Source organism: Arvicola amphibius, chromosome 2 (genome assembly GCF_903992535.2).
Source record: "Arvicola amphibius chromosome 2, mArvAmp1.2, whole genome shotgun sequence".
NCBI classification, from domain to species: domain Eukaryota; kingdom Metazoa; phylum Chordata; class Mammalia; order Rodentia; family Cricetidae; genus Arvicola; species Arvicola amphibius.
Window position 1 is genome coordinate 59,334,209 of NC_052048.2, and position 27,579 is coordinate 59,361,787.

Here is a 27,579-nt window from a genome sequence, read left to right on the forward strand (position 1 = left end):
TACCTACCTACTTAGCATCTAATAATGTTTCATGTTTGTTAAGTCTTATTTTGTTTCTTTTTATTAGCTATTTTCTACATTAAATGCCGTTATACTTGCTATCATATAAAATTCTTCTTTATATGTTACTTTATAGGTTACTAAACGCAATTTTAAAAATATTTTTAAAACTCTCCAGGTAGGCACTGTGGCATGATCCTAGCTGCCCTGGGGGGTGAGGTAGGAGGTTTTCTGTAGCTCAGGAGTTCAAGACCAGCCAAGACCACATACTGAGTGAGGCTCTATTTAAAAACAAATAAACAAACTAACTAAATTCATTTAAACACATGATTATGCAAATAACAATAGAGGTGGCATCCCTGAGAAATCACAAAGAGCACCTAGGTGGGGAACCCTAGTTTAACTGATGCCAAATTGCTCAAGCAGAATCATGTTTGAAAATGCTTTTTAATTCTACCTTCAGTGGTCCACATGTTCATAGCCTTCCTCTGGCAGAGATGCTCTCCTCCAGGTGGGACTGAGATCCTCATGCTTCTGGAGAAGGTCTGTTTCCTGCAGTTTTCAGTCCACTGGGGATCATCTGACTGTAGCCTCTGACTTTGGAAGCTCTGAGATTGCCCTTTGGTTTGTTATTCATAGACTCTAGGGTGTAGCCCAGGCACTGCCCCAACACATTTTGGGTTCTTGTCTCATCTTCTAGCTGTGTGACTGAGCATAACACTTTAGGTCTTGCCAAGCCATGGCTTTCTCAGCCTAGGAGGTGTGTGTATAGCAGCTCCCTTTTCCTGTTCTCCTGTCCCCAACTCTTTGACTATAGTCATCTATTTTATTTTCCATTTTTAAACTCTCACTTTGAAATAATTTTATATTCATTGAAAAGTTACAAGAATAATAGAAAGAATCATTGTGTTCATTGCTGTGATGAAACATCAAAACCTAAAGCAACATGGAAGTGGGAGTGGTATTTGTCCTTACATATCCTGAGACACAGTCTTTTGAGTGAAGCCAAAGCAGGAACTCAACCAGATAGAAACCTGGAGGCCCACGAAGGAGTTCTGCTTACTGGTCTGTTTGTTCTTCATGGCATGTTCGGCCTGCCTTCTTATAACATCCAAAGACCATCAGTCCCTGGTTTGTGGGGCACCACCCACCATGGGCTGGGCCTTTCCACACTGATCACTAATTAAGAAAAGGTACTACAGGCTTGTCTGTCTATAACCTGATGTTATGGAGGCCTTTCCTCAAATGATGATTCCTCAACTTCCCTTCTCTCAGATGACTATAGCTTATGTCAAGTTGACATAAATTAGCTATAGTCAACACATCTTGTCACCCTGTGGTGAACTTTGACCCCCTCCACATGCCTTTGTCTGGTTCTGGTGCTGCCAGAGTAGGAAGCCTCTTTTAACTAGGAAGACTGACCACTGACTACTGTGGTCAGTACGAGACTGTCTATTGGCCTTACAGAGGGCCCTAACTATAGGAAAGTGTCTTTGCAGCTGACAGTATGCCTCAGCACTGTCCCTACATGGTAGCATCAGAGCCATCCCCTAAGGATACTATCATAGTGGGATGGTGGCTCTCCTCAAATGTCAGGGTGACTGCAGAGATGGGTGCTTCTGTTGCATGGCTCTTGAAATACTTTCATTTCCTCAGGGAGATCTGTGGCTCGTAAGGAGCCTCTTTCTTTATTGCGTCTTTCAGTGTTGAGCTGCTGACAGCAACAATGTCTGTTTAGATTTTAATAACTTATTTTTACTATGTCTTTTTGAGGAGGGGAAAAAACATGTTGCTTGGCCATAGTGGCATACATTTATAGCCCTTTACCCTATAACTTGTGAGGTCATGGCAGATTTTTGTTTTTAAAAACTATAACATTTAGGGGGAGGAGGCAGAACTGAGGAGTTCCAGGCCAGCTTCAGTTACAGAGTGAGTTTGAAGCCAGCCTAAGCTAAATGAGACTCTAATCTTAATTCCTCACCACCCCCCCAACAAAACACACCCCACAAAGAAACCCTTTACTTAGGATAAATAACACTGGCCTTACAATGAATGAATACATTAAATAAATAGTTGTGAGTAGGACCACAGTACATGTGGCTCAAAATACAGAAGTGTCTGTTATTGTAGATCACAGACCAGCTGTGTCTGCTGCAAGCATCCATCAGGGCTTATTGACTCAAAAAAGAAGGGCTGCTGGGGAGAGTGAGTGGACCCTCACCCATGATTCCAGTTGCTTCTCTCACCTGTTTGTATACAGTTCTCTCCCTAGTGGGATGAGGGCCTTGAAATCAGTTTGCTACTCTAGAGGATAACTGAAGGGGGCTCCATCTATGTAGCCATATGGGGAAGCTGTACAATGCTGGGTGACAGCTTTTCAGTACAACTACTTTGGGGTCACCCCCCACTTCAGCCAGTAATCTCTCACCCATGTTCTGTAAGAAAGTCAACAAACTCATTGGTTCCCGGGGGAACTTTGGCGGAATCATACTTTGGGTTGTTTGGGACTTTATTGAGGCCTGGGCAGCCAATTTTTACGTCTCTGCCTGAAACTCTCCCTACCCCTACCTACAATTTTCGGTCTGTAGTGTAGTTTCCTCCATTTGTAAATGGGTGTCAGTGCCAGGCAGAATGAGTACTTAATTCTAGTTCGGTTCTTTGGCCATGGCCGATATTACATTGTTAATCCAACAGGGAAAACACAGGATTCAGTGTGGTTTGCTAAATTTTTCCTGGTGATTGTGAGATATCTTTATGTGTGGACTGTCCTGTGTTTATTTGCTCTTCTGCTCAGTCTGACCTCACCTCCTGTTTTCCTCCTCAATCCACGAGCTTTCTTCTCTGTCTTTGCTCAGATGGTCAGTGGACAGGTCCCTTCCACTGACCTGCTGTATACCCACAGCCACTTGTCCAAGCTAGTTCTGAGCCTGCCTTTCCTGTGTTCTTGCCTACCTGAAATCCATATATGTGTTAGCTGTTTGTTTCTTACTTAACATCGCTGTATCATAATGGGTTGGAATCATGTTGTTTTGGCTGTGCAGCTGTGCCAAGTGCTCACCCTAGGCCAGGAACATGGGAGTGCTCAGTCAGCAGTATGCTGCTCTCTATTGACCTCTCTGGCACTTTCCATTAAATGGTTGGTGCTTTTATGATTAGTTTTAATTTTCTTCTGTTGAAGCATTAAGGATAGTAGCTTGATGTGAATATTAGGCCTTTCTCCAGTCTTTAATTTTTTATGCAAAAATGTTTGAGTTTTATGTTGATCAGTTTATTGGCTTCCTGTTTTGACCTTACCTGGGTATGCTTTACCTTAAAGTTATATTTCTTTCCCTATGCCTTTTTTTTCTAGTACTTATTTTTAAGATTTATATGTTGTTATGTGTGTTGGTGTTTTGCCTGCATGAATGTCTGAGGGAGTTCCAGATCTCCAGGAGCCAGAGATAAGAACAGCTATGCTGCCATGGGGTGCTGGGAATTGAACCTGGGTCCTCAGGAAGACCAGGCAGTACTCTTAACCTCTGAGCCATCTCTCTAACCCCTCTAGTTCTTTTGTGTCTTATGTTTGAGAAAGTATTTTTGTTTGTTTTGAGAAAGGGTCTCACTATTTAGCTCTGGGTAGCCTCAAACTCATAGCAATCCCCCTGCCTTAGACTATCAATTGCTGATATTCAAAACGTGCCACCACCATCCCTGACTGAACTTTTTATTAAATTACATTTATTTATTCATTTATTCATGGTGTGTGTGTGTGTGTGTGTGTACACTCAACAGCATGCAGTAGTTGGTTCTGACCTTCCCATTGTATGGGTTCTGGAATTGTCTTGGTGGCAAGTGCCTTTATCCATTGAGCCATCTTACCTGTCCTTAGGTTTGAAACTGATTAATTTGGAATCATGGTGTAAGGTGTAAAATAGGGATCCAATTTTATTTTTATCCAGATGCTATCTGTTGTCCCTAGGTCACAGTTGTGAGTTTGTCCTGTTTTACAGATAAGGAGCTTAGAGGACAGCTACTCAACTGAGGTTTCTCAGCCTACAGAACTGGGCAGCCTGTGCATGCACTTAGTCTGGAGCTTTCAGCCAGTCCCCAGCATTTATAGTATTTTGGCATTTTCTGCTCTTGGCTGGAGTCCAATTCCTCTATTTGTCTGCTTTCTTGTCCATCCTGTTGAAATTTTCCCTTGATCTCTTACATGGTCTCCTTTTATTGTTCCTCTTGTTCCTCCTCTACAGACATGTCTGGCATTGTTCTGTGGGTGTCCTGAGGTGGTGATGAATGCAATGGTCTCAGACGGCACGTGTGTCCTAGGGGACACTGCACATCGCCTTCACTTGAGTCTGCTCTTACCTGCAGGGCCTTGCCCACCTGCTCTTTGGGTTCCCAGAGAACTCAGGAATGTGGGACTCTGGCCAACAGGCAGCTGGTAGTAGGAAAAGAAAAAAAATTGAAGTCAGACACTTGGTTCTAGTATTTCTTTGGCTGTTGGTTGTGCAAGCTGGTCTTTAGATTTGTATTTAGGAAAGTGGAAGAGCCTCTTCCACATGGGGCCAAAGTGAGGGTTAGAGCTAACAGGGAAGTCACAAGTTTCAAAATAACAGGAGCCAACACCAGTATAAATCCAGGGCAAGAGTTGATTAGAATGTTCAGGATAGGGCTGAAATTGAAATGCACTTCTCTTTTCACTAGGATCTTCTCCTCAGTCCTCTGTTGAATGTAAGCCTCATATCTTACCACATCCACAAATTTGAAATATTTTATGTGGACTTCTTGAATGTGTTGGGTGTTTGGCCCATGCACTCCACCTCACAGCACTGCGTACAGGGCGAAATGACTCCTGTTCCAAGTCCAGGCTTGGCTCCATCTAGTTCATTCTCTAATAGTGGCTGCTGTTTATGGGCTCTGGCTGACTGGGTAGCCACAGAACCTTTGGACTTGGGTTGGCTCCACTCCCACCAAGGTTCTTGGGTTTAAACATCTGGAACTTGTCCTTCTGGACTGTAGTGGGGAGCTGCGGGCCTGCTTTTCGTCCTGCCCGGATCCCACATGGTTAGCTTATACCCCGAAATAACATCACACAAATTGTATTCTTTTAAACACTGCCTGGCCCATTATTTTCAGCCTCTTACTCACATCTTGATTAACCCATATCTAATAATCTGTGTAGCACCACGAAGTGGTGCCTTACTGTTAAGTTTCTAGCATACGTCCATCTTGGGCTGGAACTTCGTTGCATGTGGCATCTCTCTGAGGAGAGGCATGGCAGTCTGACTAACTTACGAGAGGCGTGGCATCTGACTGAGCCATCTACCTCACTTCCTTCTTCCTGTTCTGTCTACTCCACCCACCTAAGGGCTGGCCAAGGCAGTTTCTTTATTAACGAATGAAATCAACACAAACAGAAGACTCTCCCACATCACTGGACCACTTGGTCTACTTAGTCTTCTATCTCAATATCAGAAGATCTCTCTTTGCTGCTTGCATCTAGAGTTCTGGGTGACTTGGGGAGATGTCACTATCACCTGCTCAGCCTTTTCCACCAGGCTCTCTACCCAGGATTTAATCCAGATGTTTGGAGGATCTCATCTTTGTAGGTCAGTTGACACAATAAGGATTTCTATTTTATTGGTAGATACGTGCTCCGGACTGCCACTAACACCTGATGAGGGGCTACCTCATGTACTGCTGGGAAATGGTGGTAGCATTCCTTCCTTGTTGCATTGATGTGGGGAGCACAGTCCTATGGGTATATGTGACCTGCACAGGAACACCAGGGTTTCACAGTAGTCCCATACTGCCCAGGCTTCTCCTACTTCAGGAAAACTAATCTAGAGAGAGAAAAACAGAAATGCAGCAACCATTATACACCCCAGTAGAGTCTCTTTAACAAAGCCAAATGACTACAACATGATGTCAGTCTTCACACACACACACACACACACACGGGGACACACACACACACACGGACACACACGGACATACACGGACACACACAGAGCGCATGTTCTGAGAGTCAATGTAGAGACAGTTGCAACCTGAGTTGACATCTGACAAATATTGACTTCTGCCTGTTGGCAAGGTGATTTGGGGGAAGTTATCTAATTTGCCAGAGCCATACTCTAATTTACCATAAAATGGGGAGACAGGTAGTATAATGAGTAATGAAACAATATGGTACAGTGATAATGGGACTCCCTTGGCCTGCCAAGAGCCTCATCTAGGCATGCCCTCTGGACTCTACCTTTATCCTGAGCATATGCAGGGGTGGGAACCTGTGTGCATGGACATGAAGGTCCTTTGGTTCTGGGCTGAGATCTTGCTGCCATGATAACGTGGCATTCAGATGGAGAGATGACAGTGCACTGAGCTTCATTCCCCCGAAATCTTTGCTCCTAGACCTTGACTAGATTTTCAACCTTCTTGAGTCTTATTTTGTCATCTCTAATACCATTTATCTCAGGCTGGGCTGCAGCTAAACCAAGAGGAGCATAGACCTTCATAGCACATGTAGCGACAGCTGTAAAACTAGAAATAGTGATGACTGCTATAGCCAAATACCATTCTAACACAGGTGCTGTCATCATTTCCCTCCTACAGAGGAGAGAGCTGAGGCACTGGTTCCCAGCACCCATGTCAGGTAGCCCATAACTGTCTGTTACTCCAACTCCAGAGGATCACACACACACACACACACACACACACACACACACACACTCACTCATGTACACACACACACCTATCTATAATTAAAAATAAAAAATAATAAAAATAAAATCTTTTTTAAAAATAGGGGTAAGTTACCACTGCAGCTTCACATAGATGACAACAGTACATTTACAGTTACTGGGTACCTAAAAAGTTGAGAGCTGAAAACAAAATTTTTCAGTATTTTAAATCTAATATTATTTCCCCGTCTTAGAATGTCTGCTCCTTTTTATTTTAAAAAGAAAATCTGATTTTATAGATGCTAAAGTATGTTTAAGGTTTTATATCATTTTCCCCAGCCAAAACATTGTTTTCTGAACAGTTTTGTCCTCCAATCCCAGAAAGAAAATTACATCTCACAGATAATTCAGACTTTGTTAAATACTGACCTTTGTAAGTTTTTTTGTTATTTTTATTTTTGAAATGATTAAGATATATAAACTACAGAATTGAAGATTGTAATTTTTTAAAGTAGGGAGAAACTTTAACCCTGTCATAATTGCTCTGCAACCTTTCAGGGTTCTGTGGTCAGAATGGCTGATGAAAAGCCCTGATAGATGGCTAAGTATAGAGGGTCCCTTGTAAGCCTTGAGTTTTTGTCCTGTTTCCCACCCACTCACTCACTCTGTCCCTCTAGTCTCAGGGTGATTTTCTATACTGGGTTCGTGGGAATTGGGAAGGACACTGTCTGATTCATTCCATGAACATACTAGGGAGTTTGAAAAAGGCAAGACAGGGTAGTTGTATCACTTCCTGTTGCCTGGTACTATAAAAGGATAAAATGCCTGATGAAGAACGGGAGGAACTAGGAGCGGCTGCTGGACAGTGGGCATTTGCATGGAGCTGACCCTGGTTACCAGCAGTGCCCTTGTTCTTAGTGCAACAGTCAAGTGGCCCTGACCTCTGCTTTCCTTAGAAGTTCCCAGTGCTGGCCATGCTGCAGAGTATTCCCTGGAGCAGAGCTGTGTGCTTGCTGCAACAAAGGCCATTTGTGAATGCCAGATAAGACTGCAGATGAAGGCTTGCTGGCTCTTGGTACTTGGGTCCTGGCTGCACTATCAGCTAGGTGAGGTGGTCAGTTTCCTTTTCCATCGCCAAGATCCCAGCATAGGGAGGGCCTGATGTGTGGAGCTCATAAGCTGGTCTCTCCACCAGCTAAGCAAATGAGGCTCTGGATAGTTCTATGTACTTTGAAAATTGGGTTTTGAGAAAAAAAAAAAAAACAGACTCCTGGTCAACAGAATGGAGGAGGTGGGGGAGCTAACATTACTCAGTTCATCCCAACAAGGGCTTATTAAACTGTGCCCAAGTTGGGTCTTGTGTTTTGCATAAATATTGAAAAACAAGGTTTCAGGTGAGAACTCAGCCTGGGATGAAGTGGACCAGGACCATAGGCAATAAGGCTGGAACAAGAATGCAGCAAAGGCCAGGCAGGCACAGGTGAGCATTAATACAGAGGTGCCTCGATTCTCTAGTGGAGCCTGGGTAGGAACTAAGAATGAGGATTTGTTGGGCCTCTCAGGTACCCATGGGAACAGACTGGCTCTGTAGCACAGTGAGCGAGAGCTCAGGCCTAGTTGTTCTGATTTCTGCTCTGATGTGTTCACTGTATAACACAGACACTCACTTTGCTTCTCCAGAGACCTGTTTTCCTCATCTGTTAAGTTCTTGATGGAGCTGAAGTTCTGAGAGAACCTAAACAGTTGGAATTAGCTCTGAGCCAGAGATCTGCAGGGACAGTTGCTGGACTGTTCCGCTCAAAGTCTGCACAGAGATAGGTGCCCAGGGCATGACACTTGTCCTCTTTATGGTTTGCCTACTGGCTTTAGCTCCTCTAGAGGCTACAGAGCCAACTCCGTGGTCCTAAAAACGAACAGGATGTATGTAGGTTCTTAGTACTCTTTTTTTCTCACTCCATTTTTTTTATATTTTTATTATATTTTATATTTTTATATTCATGTGTGTAAAAGCAAATTTTCATTCATCTGCAGTGCATATACAGGCACATACACAATCTTCTACACAAGTTATAACACACATTACTCTACCCTGTGCTCTTCTCCCCACTGCAGACTATTTTATCCTATAAAAGGATCCTTTGTTCTTTGCAGTGGCTGTGTACTATTCTATTTCATGGCATAGCTATCTGTTTTAAGCTTGTTCCCTACTGTTGACATTTTTGTGGTCTCCAATTTCAGTGGCAATAGATGTGTTGCAAATGTGTTCTATGTATTTACAAGCTTGGCTGGGTCAAAGAATATATGCATTTTCTTCCTTTTATTTTACATATTGGTGTTTTGCCTGCATGTATGTCTGTATTCCATGTGTCTAGTGCCCTTAGAGGCCAGAAGAGGGTATCACAACCTCTGGAACTGGAATTATAGACAGTTGTGAGCCACTATTTGGTTGCTGGGAATCAAACCCTGGTCCTCAGCAAAAACAGCCAGTATTTTTTAACTGCTGGGCGATGTACCAACTTGCATTCCCACCAGCAATGCAGAAGTGTTCCCTTTACCTCACAACCTCTCCAGCATAAGTTGTCATCAGTGTTTTTGATCTTGGCCATTCTTACAGGTGTAAGATGGAGTCTCAAAGTTGTTTTGATTTGCATTTCTCTGATGACTAAGGATGTTGAACATTTCCTTAAGTGTTTTTCAGCCATTTTAGATTCCTCTGTTGAGAGTTCTCTGTTTAGGTCCGTACTCCATTTTTTTTTATTGGATTATGTGTTCTTTTGATGACCAATTTCTTGAGTTCTTTATATATTTTGGAGATCAGACCTCTGTCTGATGTGGTGTTAGTGAAGATCTTTTCCCATTCTGTAGGCTGTCGTTTTATCTTGTTGACCGTATCCTTTGCTTTACAGAAGCTTTTCCTTCAGTTTCAGGAGGTCCCATTTATTAATTGTTTCTCTCAGTGTCTGTGCTTGTAGGGTTATATTTAGGAAGTGGTTTCCTGTGCCAATGCGTTTGAGTGTACTTCCCACTTTCTCTTCTATAAGGTTCAGTGTGTCTGGTTTTATGTTGAGGTCTTTGATCCATTTGGACTTGAGTTTTGTGCATGGTGATACATATTGATCTATTTTCATTCTTCTACATGTTGATATCCAGTTATGCCTGCACCACTTGTTAAATACGCTTTCTTTTTTCCATTTGATATATTTGGCTTCTTTGTCAAAAATCAGGTGTTCGAAGGTGTGTTGATAAATATCCGCGTCTTCTATTTGGTTCCATTGGTCCTCCTGTCTGTTTTTATGCCAGTACCAGGCTGATCCTGGAGATAGTTCAGCGCTCCTGTGCTTTGCTCTGCTCCCTTTGAGTTTGCTGTCTCAGGCCTACTTTGGCCTAGGTTACCAGCTTTGCCCTATATCTGTAAATCCTGGTCTGGATCCCCTCTTGCAGAAGTCCCTGGCACAGAGTTGGTCCTGCAAAGGTCTCTGGCTCAGGTCTACTGCCTCAGAGTTCCCAGGCTCGGGCGCACCCAGAAACCACTGAGGACCTGGCTCAGGCTTACTCCCTCAGAGGTCCTGGACTCGAACCCACAGAGGTTTCAGGTTCCTGCCTATTCCCTTTGATGTCCCAGACCGACGCCCGGACCCGCAGAGGTCCTGGTTCAGGCCTACTCCCTCTGAGGTCCCAGACTCACCTCTTAAGTCCATTCTGTGAAAAGCTGTTGGGTTGTGTAAATACATTCTGTTCATAGAAATGGGAGAGGCAGTGTCCCCCTCACAAGTGTCCTATCACCCAGTGACTTAAACAAGGATATGCTGCTGTTGATGCTGCTGCATGCACCTGTCCTTCTCAGTGCATTGTATCCTTGCCTGAAGAAGAGAGAGGAGAGCTGGACCATGTCAAGCTTGCCTACACTTAAGACACTGCTGCTCCTTGGGGTCAGAGCTCCAGCTAGCACTGACTATGAGGCCTCTGAGGGCAGAAGGCAGAGTAGTTCCCTTTGGTGCCAGGTGGCTATGTGACCTAGATCATGAATTGACATTTTATGCTTTGAGCCTTTCTGCATCTTAAACAGGGTAATGAGGATTAATCATGCTACCTTAGCACGCATTACTGGTGTGGCAACTGTGGACAAAAGGTCTTTTCCTGGCCTCCCTCTCCCACAGCAGTAGGTGGGGTTGGTCATCAGACTCACTTTCAGAGTGAGTCTTCTCTCTGCATTCTTCCACTTCTTCAAATTTGCTAGTGATCATAGGGTGATCCCGACATCCTTAGGGGGAGATCTTGTAACTGAAGATGAAATTGCCATTCATTTCAGAGGGGGATATGTCTGTTTTCCTGCTTTCCCTATACCCCTTTTCCTTCTAAATTATTGAAACAATAACTAAACATTATTTGTAATATGATTTCTAAAATATTGAATTGAATAACTTGAAATCCTCCAAGTCCCCTTACAAAGGGCATGGTCTGTAGCATGAATAATAAAAACCCAGAGACATATTGGGGTTCAATCTGAAGATCAGAAAAGCAAAGTAGCCAAGCCAATAGAGAGCTCTTATCTCCAAGAAATCTTCAGACTTAAAGAAAGTGAGTCCCAGTTTATATTTCTCTCTAGTGCTGAGATTAAAGGTGTGCACCACCACCGCCTGGCCTATATGGCTGGCTAGTGTGGCTTTTTTGTGTTCTGATCTTCAGGCAAGCTTTATTTGTTAAAATACAAATGAAATATTACTACAGTGGTCATTCTGCTTTTTAACACCTGTGCTTCTAACATAGTGGCTGTTAGTTTCTCTTCAATGACTGCCCTGTCATATGAGCACCTGCCATTGTTCAGCACAGGCATACTGTACATGTATACACAGCCAGTGTGGTACATACAGCAGTTCTGTGTGCACCAACCTGTACCGGCGGGGTACGGCCGTGTTACCGGCGGTCGGAGGGTTTGGAAATAACCAAAATAGTCCTTTTATAATAAATCAGTTTTAATAAAAGGGGAAATAAGGGAACTTACAGAACCAAGGGTCCAGCGGAGCAGAAGGTAACGCGGGGGATAGCAAACGGGGCTCCTTCCGGCGCCCCGATCCTTTTTAAGGGTATCCTACTCCCCTGGGGCAGCCACGCCCCTAAACGCAGGGATTGGGCCAGCTGCCCCAACATCTCCCCCTTTTGTCTAAATAAGGCAGATTCAGAAACCAAATACAACTATATACAACGAGAACAGATCATATAAAATTACAAGAAGTAAACAATATCAGGCGAGGAGCATATAACAAAAAATTTTTCTAATCACTCTACTTTGGGAAGTCTAAGCTGCCCCAACACCAACCTCCTAGAAAGAACAGAAGCTCCATAAACAGAGCATAAGACCAAAGTTAGTAGATGGTGAGTATCAGTCTTAAGGCAACCCAGGTATTTTGGGATGAAGTGCTCTGCATCTCTAATCCCTCATACATTGATGGTGGCTTGTATTTTTTAAGCCTTGCTGTCTTTCTTAGTAAGAGCAGGTAGCTAGGTATTCATACTTTTCCTGCACAACATCCCCCTTATTGGGTGAAATGAAAATGAGAGCAGTGGTAGAGCAGAGAGGTGGTGGCTCTGGAGCCAGGCATCCTTTACCTAAACTCAGTCCTGCTGTGCACAGCCACAGAACCTCAGAAGACTCTCAGCTTTCTCACCTCTCCTGGAGCTCTTTTGGCTTGATAAGCTTATGCCAGTCAGCATATTCATGGGACTGGCCAGAAGTTCTACAGTACTTCTCCCCGTCTGCCTACTATTGCAGTGCCTTGCTGGGACTGGGCATGGTAACTTCCTGTGAGGCTCCCTAAGCCAACACGTCTCCTAACCTTACCTTTTATTGTCCCAGGTGCCCAGATCATTGATCTGATGATGCTCGTGATTGATGTGACCAAGGGAATGCAGACACAGTCCGCAGAGTGCCTTGTGATTGGCCAGATCGCCTGCCAGAAGCTGGTTGTGGTGCTGAACAAGATAGACCTGTTAGCAGAAGGGAAGAGGCAGGCAGCGATTGACAAAATGACCAAGAAAATGCAGAAGACTCTTGAGAACACCAAGTAGGTTTGCTAATGACAGTTCATGTGTAAGTGACTTCTCATTTAACACTCTGGGCAGGCAGATCAACTCTACATCCTGGTGAGCGGACTGCTCCCTGTTGACACAGCTGTGGCTACATGAAGCTGACTCAAAGATAGCATGCTGTTAAGATTCCAGAAAGTACTTGAGCATATGGAAATGGGGTACCCTCACTTGTGGGAGTGCCAGAGATGGAAGACAGCTCCTTTGGTGATCAGTCTCTATCCTGCCACTTCTGACCCGTGGTATGTGCCCCTGTGTGTATGCTGAGGGCCAGGTACAGGTGCTGCACTTTATAGCTCAGATGTGTGAGCTATCAAGGTCTAGGAACCTAGTCCAGGGGCCCCTCTGTGTTGCTCCATAAGGACTCAGTCCTGCCCTTGTCATGGCCAGGCCTCAGCACTGGAGCCTGGATGTCATGTTCTCCAACCACCTGTTTCTCTACAGCTCCACTGTCAACTCAGGACAAAGATCATAGAACCTTGCAAATGGGTGACTGCAGACAGGTGACTGCTATTGTTGGCAGCCAGAGCCTTTGCAACTCTTATCTTGTGAGAGAGAACTGGCATGTTCCTAGAAAACTCTGAACAGGGAGTAATCAAATGAGGTTTTATATTGGGCCATCACTGGCACACAGCGGAAAGATGGCCTGGTGGTGGAATCAGGGGCCACAGGGAGAAGAAATACGATGTGGGTCAGTGGGTTGTGGGCATTTCCCAGGGAGAGAAGAGGTATCTGTAATGCAGGAGGGAGAAAGGAAGATGTCGGAGATCACGGTTGCCTCTGGTTGTTGTCAGGGAAGCAAGGTATCAGAGCTAGGAGCAAAGTTAGGAAGTGAGAGGTGGAGACCACAGGGCTATAAGCCACCTGGGGGCCACAGAACTTTCTAATTCTGATGTGGCCAAAAAAAAAAAAATGAGTTAATATCCTTGTTGAGCACACAGAGCTGGTGGGCCTCATTGTTCAATGGCTGTCTCTCCCTCTCTGGCCATCCCCTTTGGGTCAGTTCTGAAGAGTCGTCACTGGGAGACAGGGCTGCCTCCTCTCTGCTATGCTGCCTGAGACAATATCCTCTTCCGTGCCTCTCCTTCTCCAGCCTGTGGAGGGCAAGCAAGTAGAGAGTGTTTTTGTTTCCCTGTCATAAAGATTGATATACCTTCCTATTTATGATTTTTTTTCCCAATCCAGCACCTGCAGCTCTCCCTCAGAATGCTCAAGTTGGTTAAATTAAAGCTTCAGCCCTGTGAATGGGCCATATATGTCATAAAAGATTTCCTTGCACTGCCTTTTGTTAGCAAAATTCATCAATCTGATAAAATCGACACATTTAGATAAGTGTTGCATAAGAATTCAGACTTCGTTATTCCTAACGGAAGTGGATATGAGACTGTAAAAAGGAAGATAAAAAATTATATCTCCTTTTTAGTGAGTTATTTGATCTCCCTGCCATTTTATTTACTTGTCAGAAAGGGGAGAGCGAGGTTTTTGGAGTCCTGCATAAAGCCCAACAGCATCAGCTCACTTCCTTGCGGACAGGCCTTCCGGAGTCTGAGGGCACTCCAGAAACACTCGCACCTCTGACAGCCAGGGGAGCATCTCACTTGTCTGTGAGTCACCCTTCCTGGTTTAATGCATTGGCTGGAAGTCAGGTTATGAACTTTCTCATATTGCCAGAGGAAATTGTCATCAGAGGGGTGTCTGAGCCCTTTCCTCCCATACCCAGAGGCCCCACCGCAGAGGGCAGGGTGGTTGCTTGTGGATGGAGTCCTGGAGCCCTGTGACAGGCTGAGTTTTTAAGAACTCATCTGTATCATTTTCAGTGGTCATTTCCTTCCCTTTGCTGTTTTTGTAGAAATAAATGTGAGGAAATCTCTGTTTAGGAAGAAAAACGTGAAGCATATGTGGACCCTAGTATGGTCAAATCCTAAAAAATATTTAAGATAAAACTTACTCTTCTCTACTTGAAGTTTCAATTTAAATAGAAGACTTTGAGACTACAGAAAAGTAGTTGAAAGGAAGGACTACCTAAAGACTTTTCTTAAAACAACAGTTGCTGACATTGAGCTTCTGATTTCCTATCTTTTAAAATGTATAATGATGTTCCCATGCACAGTGTTTTGAAGAGACAGGGATCACTGTGTAGCCCAGGCTGAACCCAACTCTAACCCCCTGCTTCAGTCTCCAAAGTGCTGGGATTACAGGTATGTGGTACCTACACTCTCTTTCAAGTTGTTTTGTTTTTTAAATTATGGTAAAATATACAGATCTATAATTTTAACCATTTGTAAGCCAATAATCGAATGGTACCAAATGTATTCAGACTATGTATGTCCACCCAGACCTTTCTATGATTCCTTGTAAACTACTCCCGGCAGTAGTTCTCCTATTCTCCCTCATAGCCTATTTTCTGCACTTTGTCTCTGTGATTTGCCTGGAATCCTTGTTGAAGTGGAGTCCTCTGTGGATTTCCTAGAACATTTAAGTCTCATCTGTGTTACAGCTGTATCAGAAGAGGCTGAGCCTGCTCTGTTGTGTTTGTGCTGTGTTCATTGTTGTTGTCCTCCACACTCCCACCATTGATTAGCCTGTGGACTAGTCAGTGATGAGCTGCTTTCAACTCTGATTTTAGTTCCTCTGGAGCTATGTACCCAGGTATCCAGGAGTAGGGAATGGCTTGTACACTAGTCCATGTCTATCCTTTCTGAGGCACTGCCAAGCTGCCTCCATTGCAACTGTCCTGTTGATGTTCCCAGCAGCTGTACACGAGGGCTTCAGTATATCTCTAGTTTCTCAGCACTTGCTATTTTTCTTGAGACAGGGTTTCACTGTATAGCCTAGGCCTACCTGGGCAAACCTCTTGTCCCAGCCCTGATAATCAAGAGCTGAGATTATAGGCTCAAACCACCATGTCTGGTTGTTTGCATTTCTTCCCCAGCCATCTTTGCTGTAAAAGGGGCCACCTTACTATGGTTAAAGTTTGCTTTTCCATTGTGGATGGTGGTGGGCATGCTGTTGGTCACCTCTGTATTTTCATAGAGAAATAGCTGACTATATGCTTTGTTAAGCTTTAAAATGAATTGTTTTCCCATTGTTGAATTGTAGGTTTCTATTAATCTGTATCTGAGATATGACTTGAAATCCTGTAGGCTTTTTACTTCTTGAATACACAAATGTTCTGAACCCAGGTGGAATCTTCATTTGCCTTATATTGCTGCTGTTGTCTGTGGTTTTGGATCCAAAGCTGTGAAACTGTTGTCAAATCCTGTTATGAATGTGTTCTCCAGTGTCTTTTTTTTCCTATAGTTTTTAGCTCCTATGTGTGAGTTGCTGGTCTGTTTTAGTATCTTTTACATTGATGTGAAGCTAGAGTTCAGTTTCCTTCTTTTGCATGTAGCTGCCCAGTTTCCCCAGCACTATTTATTATCCCTTGCTTTTATGGCAACTTATAGAAGGAAGGGTTTATTTTGGCTTACTGTTCCAGAGAGAGAAGACTGCATCATGTCAGGAGGCATGGCTGCAAAAGCAGGAAGTTGAGAGCTCTTCCCTTCAAATGCACAAGCAGGAAGCAGAGAATGTGAATCCAAAGTGGCATAAGGCATTTATTTTCCAAGTTCACCCTCAGTGATACACTTCCTCTAGCAAGGCTGTACTATTAAGCTCCCCAAACAGTGCTACCTACTAGAGAATCAAGTTCAAAATATCTGAGCCTATGGGGACATTCTCACTCAAACCACTGCAACTCCATTCCATTGATCTATATGCTTGTGCTTATGGGGGTACCTCGCCACTTTGACAACTAGCTTTATAGTGTGTTTCAGAGTCACGAAGCAGAGTCCTCAGAGCTCGGGCCCTTTTCAAATTGTTATGGCTGGCTGGAACCCCTGTATGAGTTTGAGGATTTGCTTTTCTGTGTCTGTGAAAAGAAAGGCTCCTAGAGTTTTGATAGTGCTCTGAAGATAATTTTGGTACATTTGATACCTAAACAGTATTGTCTCCTAATCCACAAACATGGAGTGTCTCCCCATAAGTCGTCTTGATCCTCAGAAAGCCAAGAACTAAGTCTAGATGGAGGGTTAATTTTTTAACAACCATAAAAGCAAGGGATAATAAATAGTGCTGGGGAAACTGGGCAGCTACATGCAAAAGAAGGAAACAGAACTCTAACTTCACATCAATGTAAAAGATACTAAAACAGACCAGCAACCTACACATAGGAGCTAAAAACTATAGGAAAAAAAAGACACTGGAGAACACATTCATAACAGGATTTGACAACAGTTTCACAGCTTTGGATCCAAAACCACAGACAACAGCAGCAATATAAGGCAAATGAAGATTCCACCTGGGTTCGGAACATTTGTGTATTCAAGAAGTAAAAAGTCTACAAGATTTCAAGATGGCAAGATCGGTGGTTCTCAACCTATGGGTTGTGACCCTTTTTGGAGTGGAGGAGTCTATTGACCCTTTCACAGGGGTCCCCTAAGACCATCAGAAAACACATAATTTACATTACAATTCATAATAGTAACGAAATCACAGTTACGAAGTACTATCAATGAAAATAGTTTTATGGTTAGGGGGTCACCATAGGAAATTAAAGGGTTACAACATTAGAAAGGTTGAGAACCACTGATCTAGATCTTTAATTTCTTTCTTCAATATTTCATAGCTTTCATGTCCGAGTCCTTCTTGTGGTTTAATTCTGTAGAGGTTTTGCAAATGCAGTCACTTTTAGTTTCACTTCAGGTCACTCATCTCTGAAATATGTGTTAATGGTATATAATCCAACTCCTTTAAAATATGATTGCAATCATGGCATATTCTTGAATTTGGTTTCTGTGTTTATTAACATATATAGCAGGTTCTCACCCCGTAGACTGAGCTGTTTTCCTTCTTACACCCAGATGAGCCTGAACTGAGCACCTCTGCACAACATTCAACTTTGTGTCTACAGTCATTCCTTCATGGTAGATTCTCAGCTGTGAGATCTTGGAATTAAATGTCATGAAAGCTTAAACCTCTTTTGAACATCTGAACATTTTCCCAAGAGGATCTGCCATTTTACATGGGTGCCAGCAGCCAAGTTAGGCTCTGAGTATATAAGATATATTTGAAAGTTTAGATGGAGATGGGGTTTATGCTTGTTTTTGGTATTCAGGTGACTACTGGTGGAACAGAATACTTTCCTGACATGTAGTAAGCAGTTGGACTCTTATGTGTATCATTTTAGCGTGTGTGTTTTGTCCCTTTGCCTCTTGAGCATTTAACCTTTCTCTTTGATTTTCAAGGGTGTTGATGTTAGTGAGGATATTGCCGTCAACCCTTTCCCATCGCACCTGCTAGAAGCAAGGCAGCAGTGTTCGTCTCCTCCCATTTTAGTTGCTTTTGTTTTGACATCTCAAGTTTCTAATTTTCATGTAGTCAAACTCCTTGATTGTTTTTCTTTGTGATTTCTTTATCTCTGAAAGCATTTAGAATTACTCTTGCATAAACATTTATCAATGTTAACAGCAATCAGAATAAAAGATAAAAATGTACTCACAATCTTCCCAGCAGCAAATTAAAATGCTTTCTCCCAGGATCCCTGTCAGTCTTTTCCACATGGACATAATTTGAGGTGGTTGTTATCGCCACATTGACACTGTTCAGTGTTCTGTGCTTTTCTGTTTATTTTTCCACTAAGTGTTATCATCTGACAGCATGCCTGATGCATCTTTCTTCCAGACTCCTGGTTCTTTCTTCTCTTAAAATACTTTTTATTGCCCTCTTTCTGTTACAGCTCAGAGCTCTGCATTCCCCAGGCTACCCTCATCTTGACACTCTCCCTAGAATTGGACTTAATTTCAGTCTCCAGGGATTCATTTATGGCTCTGTGGACTCTACAGGCCTGCATTGTGCTCTCTTGTGGTGTGGCCACTTGCTGGTGCTGAGGCTAATTGCCACATGGTCTTGGGAAATACTTCCTCCCTGAGGTGCTGTTTCTTTATGAATTGAGAATTAGTGAGTTCAGCCTCATAACCTTTCTTTGGGAAGCACTTAGCACCCTGCATGCCACAGTGCTTTAGAAGGGAAAACTGTAATGAAGGAGCTTGTCACTGTGCCAGTGATTCCCACACACAGATCATTAAATCATCTGGATCATACAGTTACCCCAGAGATCGGTTTTGCAACTTGCTTGACTGCCTAGAAAACAAGACTTGATAAATGGTGGCCATTTTGATATCTGCTATTCCAAATTTAGAAATTCCATTCTGTTTGCTTAGATTTCTTTCACATGGCTTATAAATTCATCTATATGTAATAAATGCATATGTGTTTTTTTTACCTAGGACTGTTGTATACAGGTGAAGGTCAGCCTGTACTCATGGTTGCTGTGTCTGGGCCAATGAACACTATGGCATATTTATGTGGGTAGACTGGAGAAGATGGGAGTGGGTGACATGAATGCTTGTGGGGTCAGCCATGACTATACTACAAGGCACCCTTTGGTTGGAGCCTTTATTCTGGAACCTCAGCAGCAGTCTAGGGATTCCTAGATAGCTCCTCTCTTTGTGGCCAGGAGCCAGAATGCCTCATGTGTAACAGGTCTAGAAAATAGCTCAACCATCTTGGACTGGTGAAAATGGCCAGGCACTCAACATTGTGTTGCTCAGAAGGGTCTGAATAAAAACCACTAAATTTCCAGACTTATGGTAAATCCTTGGAGCCTTTTGCACGTGAACATACTCATGCACACACTTGCCTGCAACACCAGACCCTAAGCCTAAGCCAGGAAGCAGAGCCAGGGTAGGTGTGCTGGGTTCTAGTTCCAGAGCTCCCTCCACCCTGTATCCTGTGTGGAAGATGCTGGACTCTGACTCCTGAAGGACTCTGACTCCTGAAGGACTCTGACACTAGACCTCTGGCAGCCCTGACCAGTCACGGCTTCTCTGATATAGGGACCTTAGCCTTGCTTCTGGTGACTGGGATCCTGTGGTGAGCATGTGCCTAGCACTGGGTATAGAGCAGGATAGGGGTTTTTACCCTCTTTTCTTTGCCTTAATGTCTTAGTTACTGTACAGGATAGTTTTATGTCAACTTGACATAAACTAAAGTCATCTGAAAGAGGAAATCTTAATTAAGATAATGCCCCCCCTTAAAGATTAAGCTGTAGGGAAGCCTGTAGGGCATTTTCTTAATTAGTGATTGATGGATGTCTTAGAGTTTCAGTTGCTGTGAAGAGACACCGTGACCACGGCAACTCTTATAAAGGAAACATTTGATTGGGGTGACTCTCTTAGAGTTTCAGAGGTTCAGTCCATTGTCATCATGGTGGGACATGGTGGTGTGCAGGCAGATACGGTACTGGGGCTGAGAGTCCTACATCTTGATTGGTAGGCAGCAGGAAGTCTGAGACGTTCGGTGTAGCTTGAGCATATATGAGACCTCAGATCCACCTCCACAGTGACACTTTCTCCAACAAGGCCACACCTCCTAATAGTGTCACTCCCTTTGGGGGCCATTTTCTTTCAAACCACCACAGTGGGGAAGGGCCTAGTCCATTGTGTTTGGTGCCATTCCTAAAAGTAAACTGAGCAAGCCAGTAAGTAGCACTCCTCCATGACCTCTAGATTAGCTCCTGCCTCCAGGTTCCTGCTCTGTTTGCATTCCTGTCCTGACTTCCTTCTAAGAACAATGATGTAGAAATGTAAGCCAAGTAAACCCTTCATTTCCAAGTTATTTTTGGACATGGTGTTCATCATAGCAATAGTAACCCTAAGTAAGGCAGTTATTATTCTGTTGCTGTGAAGAGACACCGTTACCAAGGCAACTTTTCAAAGAAAGTGTTTAATTGGGGGATTGCTTACAATTTCAGAGGATGAGCCCATTATCAAGGCAGAGTATGGTAGCAGGCAGACATGGTGGCGTAGCAGTACTGAGAGTTTACATCCCGATCTGCAGGCAGCAGGCAGAGTGAGACACTGGGCCTGTATTGGCTTTTGAAACTTCAGAGCCCATGACAACTTCAGCTCCCAGTGACATACCTCCTAATTGTCCTGAAACAGTCTACCAACTGGAACCATACTTTCAAATCTGTGAGCCCTTGTGGGCCCTTCTCACTCCAACATCACACTTGACTTCTGTGTTTCCTCTTTGGCCCACATTAGTATTTTTATCTTTCTTTACTGTACCAGACTTTTTCTCTTGGAGCACCAACCAGCTCCCAAATCATGACACGGACACTTCTTATTAGTTATGAATATTCGGCCTAACTTGGGCTCCTTTCTGGCTACCTCTTTTAACTTAAATTAACCTGCTTCTCTTTATCTGCCTTTTGCCTCAGGGCTTTTAATTGTTCTTTCCTTCTATATGTCTTACTTTTACTATTCTCATGTCTGCCGGCTGGTGGCTACCTGGCTTATTGCCCTGGGCATCTCTCTCATTCTTTCTTTTCTTCTCTCATTCTTTCTTCTCTCTCAAGCCTAGATTTTTCTTACTTCTTATTCTCTCTGCCTGCCAGCCCTGCCTCTCCTTTTTCTGCCTAGTTATTGTTCATTTAGCTGTTTATTAGACCAATCAGATATCTTAGGCAGGCAAGGTGAAACAAATGCAACACATCTTTACATAATTAAACTCACATCCTTACATCGTTAAACAAATGCAGCATAAACAAATGTAACACATAGTTAAAGTAATAGTCCACCAGCATAAGCAAATGTAACACATCTTTGCCCAGTTAAAATAATATCCTACAATACTTTTCTGTTTTCTTTCTATTTAAACTTTTTCTTTCTTTCTATCCCTTTTCAAATTTTCCTCTCTTTCTGGTATTTCCCTTTCTGAGGTAGGTACCTCAAGCCTCTTTGGTACAAGGATAACAGCCTGCCTGGCTACTCCTCTGTCCAGTGGGTCTTGGTCCTGCTTAGAGTGTCTCTCCTGCTCATATTGATGTGTCACACTGTACTTTAGTACAGAAGTGGCTTCTGTGATTATTTAGTTGCTCTTGAAGTAGCTCCAGGCTGTCTGGGTTCTTTTTTAGTAAAATTTTATTTTATTATTCTTTTTTAAATAGAAAATAGACTCTTCTCTCATAAAATCATCCTGACCAGAGTTTCCCTTCCCTCCATTCCTCCCAGATCCTGCCCCACCTTTCCTCTTTCCCAGACCCACTTTCCCCCCTCCAGTCTCTTAGTAAAGATCAGACCTCCGTGAAACGACAAGCAAACACAACAAAAACAAGATACAATAAGCCAAGGCAAAGGCCCTCATATCAAGACTAGACAGGGCAACTGAATAGGAGGAAAAAAGCCCCAAGAGCAGGCAAAAGAGTCAGAGACACTCACTCCCACTGTTAGGAGTCCCACAAAAACACTAAGCTAACATCCATAACATATATGTAGAGGATCTGGTGCAGACCCTTGCAGGCCCCGTGTTTGCAGCTTCATTCTCTTCATATGAGTCCATATGAGCACTGCAGACTAGAGCATGGAGCAGTGGGTGGCAGGCAGCAGGTGGCAGGCTGGTACAGGATGCTAGAGAGTGATCTTGGTTGAAGATGCACATTGGAGGTGATGATACCAATCATCAGCAAAGAGTTCCAGTGAGAGATGGCCAAAGGAGACAGCTGGTGTCCTAGAGTACCTCAGGGAGAGAGGCCTGCAGGAAGGGGAGCCCAAGGAGGCAGGGAGCCTCTTGAGTACCTGAAGGCTTTGGTGATATGGTGAGGAGCAGAGGTAGAAGAAAGCATCCATTTCTGTTAATGTCATACAGAGACACACCTTGGCAAGCACTCCAGCTTCTTGCTTGCCCCATAGCTCCAGGACCCCTTGGAATTAGTTGTGTGCCATTCATAGAGCCTGGCATAAACGGGATTTCATCAGACCCTAGTCCAGTTAAGAAGGAAGGAAACATGTAAGAAAACCAGGCATAAGCCGTGTGAATAATGGATACTGGACTCTTTGAAAATGGCTGCTTGGGAAAATATTTAAGCCAGAGGACTTTTCCTTTAAGAAAAGCAAAATCTGGGGCTGTAGAAAGACCTCCAGAGGTCCTAAGAAGAGGCCAGCAAGCAAAGGTTGGCTGAGGGACAGGCTTAGCCAAATAGACTCCTTTGAGTCCTTTAGATGGGCAGTGGAGTCTGATGGTGCTGAGTTCTTTCCTGGACTCTTCCTTTCAGTGACCCCCCTTCTTGTGCCCCATCAGGAGAGGAGGTAAGAGCAATGGGCAAGGGTCTTGAGCTGGGAAAGTCGTGTGACTTAAAGTGAACAGCTTATACTTCAGTGCAGGCAGGGTGAGTCTGGGTGTGGGTACAAGAGAAAGTTAAACTTGGAGTTCTCTCTAAACCTCCCTTACACGTTTCAGGGAAATGTCTCAGCTCAGTCCTGCCTTGTCTTCTCAGCGCCCCAAGTGTGACAGGCTATGGTTGCAGTGTCCAGCTAGATGGTAGTAGCTTCGTTTTTCTTGTGTTTATTTTTTTTAATTATATAATTTTACAAATTTTCACCTCCTCCCCCCCTCCCATTTCCCGTCCCCTCCCCCATCCTTCCTCCTCCTCCCTCTCCAGTCCAAGGAGCAGTCAGGGTTCCCTGCCCTGTGGGAAGTCCAAGGTCCTCCCCCATCCATCCAGGTCTAGGAAGGTGAGGATCCAAACAGACTAGGTTCCCACAAAGCCAGTACATACAGTAGAATCAAAACCCAGTGCCATTGTCCTTGGCTTCTCAGTCAGCCCTCCTTGTCAGCCACGTTCAGAGAGTCTGGTTTGACTACATGTTCCATCAGTCCCACTACATGCTCCATCAGTCCCAGTCCAGTTGGCCTTGGTGAGCTCTCATTAGATCAGTCTCATTGTCTCGGTGAATGGACGCACCCCTCACGGTCCTGACTTCCTTGCTCATGTTCTCCCTCCTCTGCTCCTCATTTGGACCTTGGGAGCTCAGTCCAGTGCTCCAGTGTGGGTCTCTGTCTCTATCTCCATCCAACGTCAAATGAAGGTTCTGTGGTGATATGCAAGATAATCATCAGTGTGGCTATAGTAAAGGGCCAGTTCAGGCCCCCTTCCCTCAAGAAGCAAGCTGGGGACATCTCCTTGGACACCTGGGAACCCCTCAAGAAGCAAGCTGGGGACATCTCCTTGGACACCTAGGAACCCCTCTAGAGTCCAATCTCTTGTCTACCTTCAAATGGCTCCCTTAATTAAGATACATACTTCCCTGATTCCATATCCACTCTTCCTCCATCCCAACTGTCCCATTCCCCCAAGCTCTCCCCATCCTCCCCTTATCTTGTGTTTATTTTTGTAACTTCAGTAGTAGAAATTTCTTGACTCCCAAGACTGGGCTGCCATTAGTTAATTTTTAAAAATTCCTTAGAGCAGAAAATAATTTTTAAATTATTACATTCATACCTTAAGCATAATATTTTCACTGAAAACACTTATATTCCTGTACACTTAATAGAATCAGTGTCTACGTGACAGAAGAGTGACCACATTCATAGTATTCCTCCTCCTCCTCCTCTTCAGGGGCTTTGCTGGGATCTGTCCTGCCTGTCTGGCGTGTCTTGGCTGTGTGACCAGATCTGTGTTTGGAATTTGAGGCATCTCCTCTTTTGCAACATGTATGTTTCTTGTTTCATGTGTAATTTCAGTTTTCCACAAATGGTCACTCACATTGTCTTAAATTTCTTGGATACAGTGCCATGTGGGTAGGGTATGAGGAGAAGACAGGGTTTTTTGGTGTACTTAGGTACCAAGAACTTTGCTGATAGGGGATTTCCATTCCTTACCTCTGTCATGACTCTGCACAGTGTATGTTATTCCTCCTTACCACTTTGAAAGAAGAAAGTCTTAAAGCTAGACTGGCTTCGGTAGCTTGTTCTAGGTCACACAGCTAGTGAGTATAGGAAGTGTTTCAAAACCAGCTCTGTATAAAGTGGCCAACCTATGTTCTGTGGCCAGATTAACAAAGCCTTATCTTCTAGTGCATTCAGTTCTCAAACCAATATAATTCTATGATAATTGTTGGGAACTTGGTTAATCTTTTTATTCTGGAAAGGCTAACATAACTTTCTAATTATTTCATAAGAAAAGTCTCATTTCATGTTATCAAATTTCAACATATATAAATAAGTTTAAAGATACAAACTATATATAGTTAAATATAAAAAGCAAATATCTTATAGAAATTATTAATACATTTTTAAGTTAGTATTTTAAAAACATGGTAGACATAATTATAGCATCCTGTATTCTGGCCATGTTTTGCCACTTTCAAATTACATACATACTGCAGAGACAACTTCATATCCATATTCATGCAGCACTATGTATAATTACCTGAGTTATGGTATCAGCCTAGGTGTCTGTCAACAGCAGAATAAAGTAGGTGTGGCCTCTATACACACAGTGGAGTTCTATTCAACCATAATGAAATTATGTCATTTGCAGGGAAATGGATACAGCCAGAGATCATCAAATTTAGTCAGACTCAAAGATATATGACATGTATTTTCTCTCATTTGGGGATCCTAGATATCATATAGATATATAAAACCATCTATGGATATCTGACACATGAAAGGAGAAATGAAACTATCTGCAAGAAAGAATAGCAATAACAGAAAAGGGAGAGTTGCTGGTAAATATGTCCAAGTACATGACATACATGAAGGAAAATGTCTTTATGAAACCTATCACTATGTATCTTAGCCTTGTCAACTTGGCACAACATCTGAGAGGAGAGGCCTCCATTGAAGAATTGTTTAGATTAGGTTGGTGGGTGGGCATGTCTTTGAGGAATTGTTTTGATTTATTTTTTATTTTTTAAATTATGTAGATTTGTACTCATGCATAGAAGATATTAAATTTCCCTGGAATTAAAGTTACCTGCAGCTTTGAGTTGCCTGATATAGGTGTTGGGAATTGAACTCTGGTCCTCTGTAAGAGCAGGACTTACTCTTAATTGTTAAGTCATTCTCCAAGCCTTTGTTTTGATTATTGTAGGAGGGCCCAGCCTTCAGTAAGGGATTCTGTTCTGGAAGTGTAAACCAGATAATATTTTGTACCCCCAAGTTGCTTTTGGTTATTTTATTACAGCAACAGAGAGGAAACAGGAACACTCTGCGAAGTAAATATACACAATTACAATTTTATTTTTAAAAACAAAAACAAATTACAGGCACAAATTGATGAATTCTTAATGACAGAGAGGCAAGAACCATGATTATTTCACATCCAGAATCTTGTGTTTGTTCTCTAGATAATACAGAACACACATGATGCACACAGTACCTGGCTAGATGTTCTCATTGAAATACCTTACTCAGCCCTTGAAGTAATTGTGTCAGGGATTCTGCTATCCTAGTGAGGAAACTGAGGCACAAGAGTAAATGGACACTATAACGTCATGGGGAGGAAATTCAGAAGCCAGGAAAGACTTAGAACTCGGTGTTCTGGTCTTGGAAGCCCCACTACAGAGTCTTGTGTTCCCTGATTCTATGATTTTCCTAACAAGGACACTAATTTCTCTGCTAGTTGACACCACACGTCCTTCAAATCCAGACTGGACCAGTAACCTGCACATAGCCTCTATCAAGTACAAAACCATGAGTCCTATGCCTCTTCCCCTCCTCCTCCTCTTTCAGTCATCCCACAATCTCCACATAAGCTTTTCCAAACTGTCTGTACTTTAACATAACTGGCCTGTTTTTATTTTTTTTTCTCATGGTTTATTTTTTTTTATATTTAAAAATTTCCATCTCCTTCCCTCCTCCTCCCCCCTCCCTCCCTTCCTTCTCCCCCTTCCCTCCCCTCCTTCTCCCCCTTCCCTCCCCTCCCCTCCACCCATACCTCCCCTCCCTCCCTCTCAAGGCCAAGGAGCCATCAGGGTTCCCCACTCTATGCTAAGACCAAGGTCCTCCCAACTCCCCCCAGGTCCAGGAAGGTGATCGACCAAGCTGAGAAGGCTCCCACAGAGCCCGTCCATGAAGAACAATCAGAGCCCAGAGCCATTGTCCTTTGCTTCTCGAAGTCATATGCGGTTGTCTTGAAGTAGTTTCACATCACAAGTGTAAGACCACTATGTGGCACAGATAAAAGGCAGGAAGTTGTCTTACAGCTTGCCTATCAGGAATGTCTGTGAACTGGTACTGTTCACTTCTCTCCAGGACCTGGACCAGGACCTGTCCTTCCTGCTGTGTAGAGAGCACCCTGCAGATAGCTAAAGGCCACATCAGGGTAATTTCCTGCATTTCTGTTGAAAAATAACACAATTCCCAGTGTTCTTTCTGCCTCCTACTTGTGGGTCAAGATGTGAACTCTCAGCTGTTGACTCCACAATCATGGACCCTAACCCTCTGAAACCCTTAGCCTAATTAAACACTTTCTTTATAAGTTGCCATCACATGGTGTTTTATCACAGCAATAGAAAAATAACTAACAAACAAGTGGGCGTGTGTTTGTTTCTTGTTTTCAGTTCTCGTGTGTGTGTGTGTGTGTGTGTGTGTGTGTGTCTGTGTCTGTGTGTGTAGTGGAATCACTTGACTATGTGGTACTTCTGTGTTCTTCTTAACTTCCTCACTTTAAATATGACATCCTGTTACCTCCTGGTCTCCATGTCTGAGAACAGCTCTGCCCTGCTGTTGCTCTCATACACATATGCCTGAGTGCATTTCTTTCCCAAGCTGGGGAAAGTGCCCTTATCACTAACCATGGCTGTCATCTCTCTACTTGTAGATTTTGAGTTAATGATTTGAGTTTGTTCAGCTTCTTAAATGTGCACGTTAATAATTTTCATCAAATTTGGGAAGGTAGAATATGCTTTTGTCATTCATGATGCTCCTACTCCGTTCTCCTGATTTC

The 27,579-nt window shown here is 43.3% G+C and overlaps 1 protein-coding gene across 1 annotated transcript in view; it reads left to right on the plus strand.

Annotated features, from left to right (window-relative positions):
* Positions 1-27,579, plus strand: part of Eefsec (eukaryotic elongation factor, selenocysteine-tRNA specific) — a 210,933-nt gene that overhangs the window by 72,655 nt on the left and 110,699 nt on the right. The window contains exon 3 of the mRNA XM_038320802.2: positions 12,517-12,724. Within this exon, the coding sequence (XP_038176730.2) occupies positions 12,517-12,724 (208 nt within the window). The remainder of the gene's footprint in view (positions 1-12,516; positions 12,725-27,579) is intronic.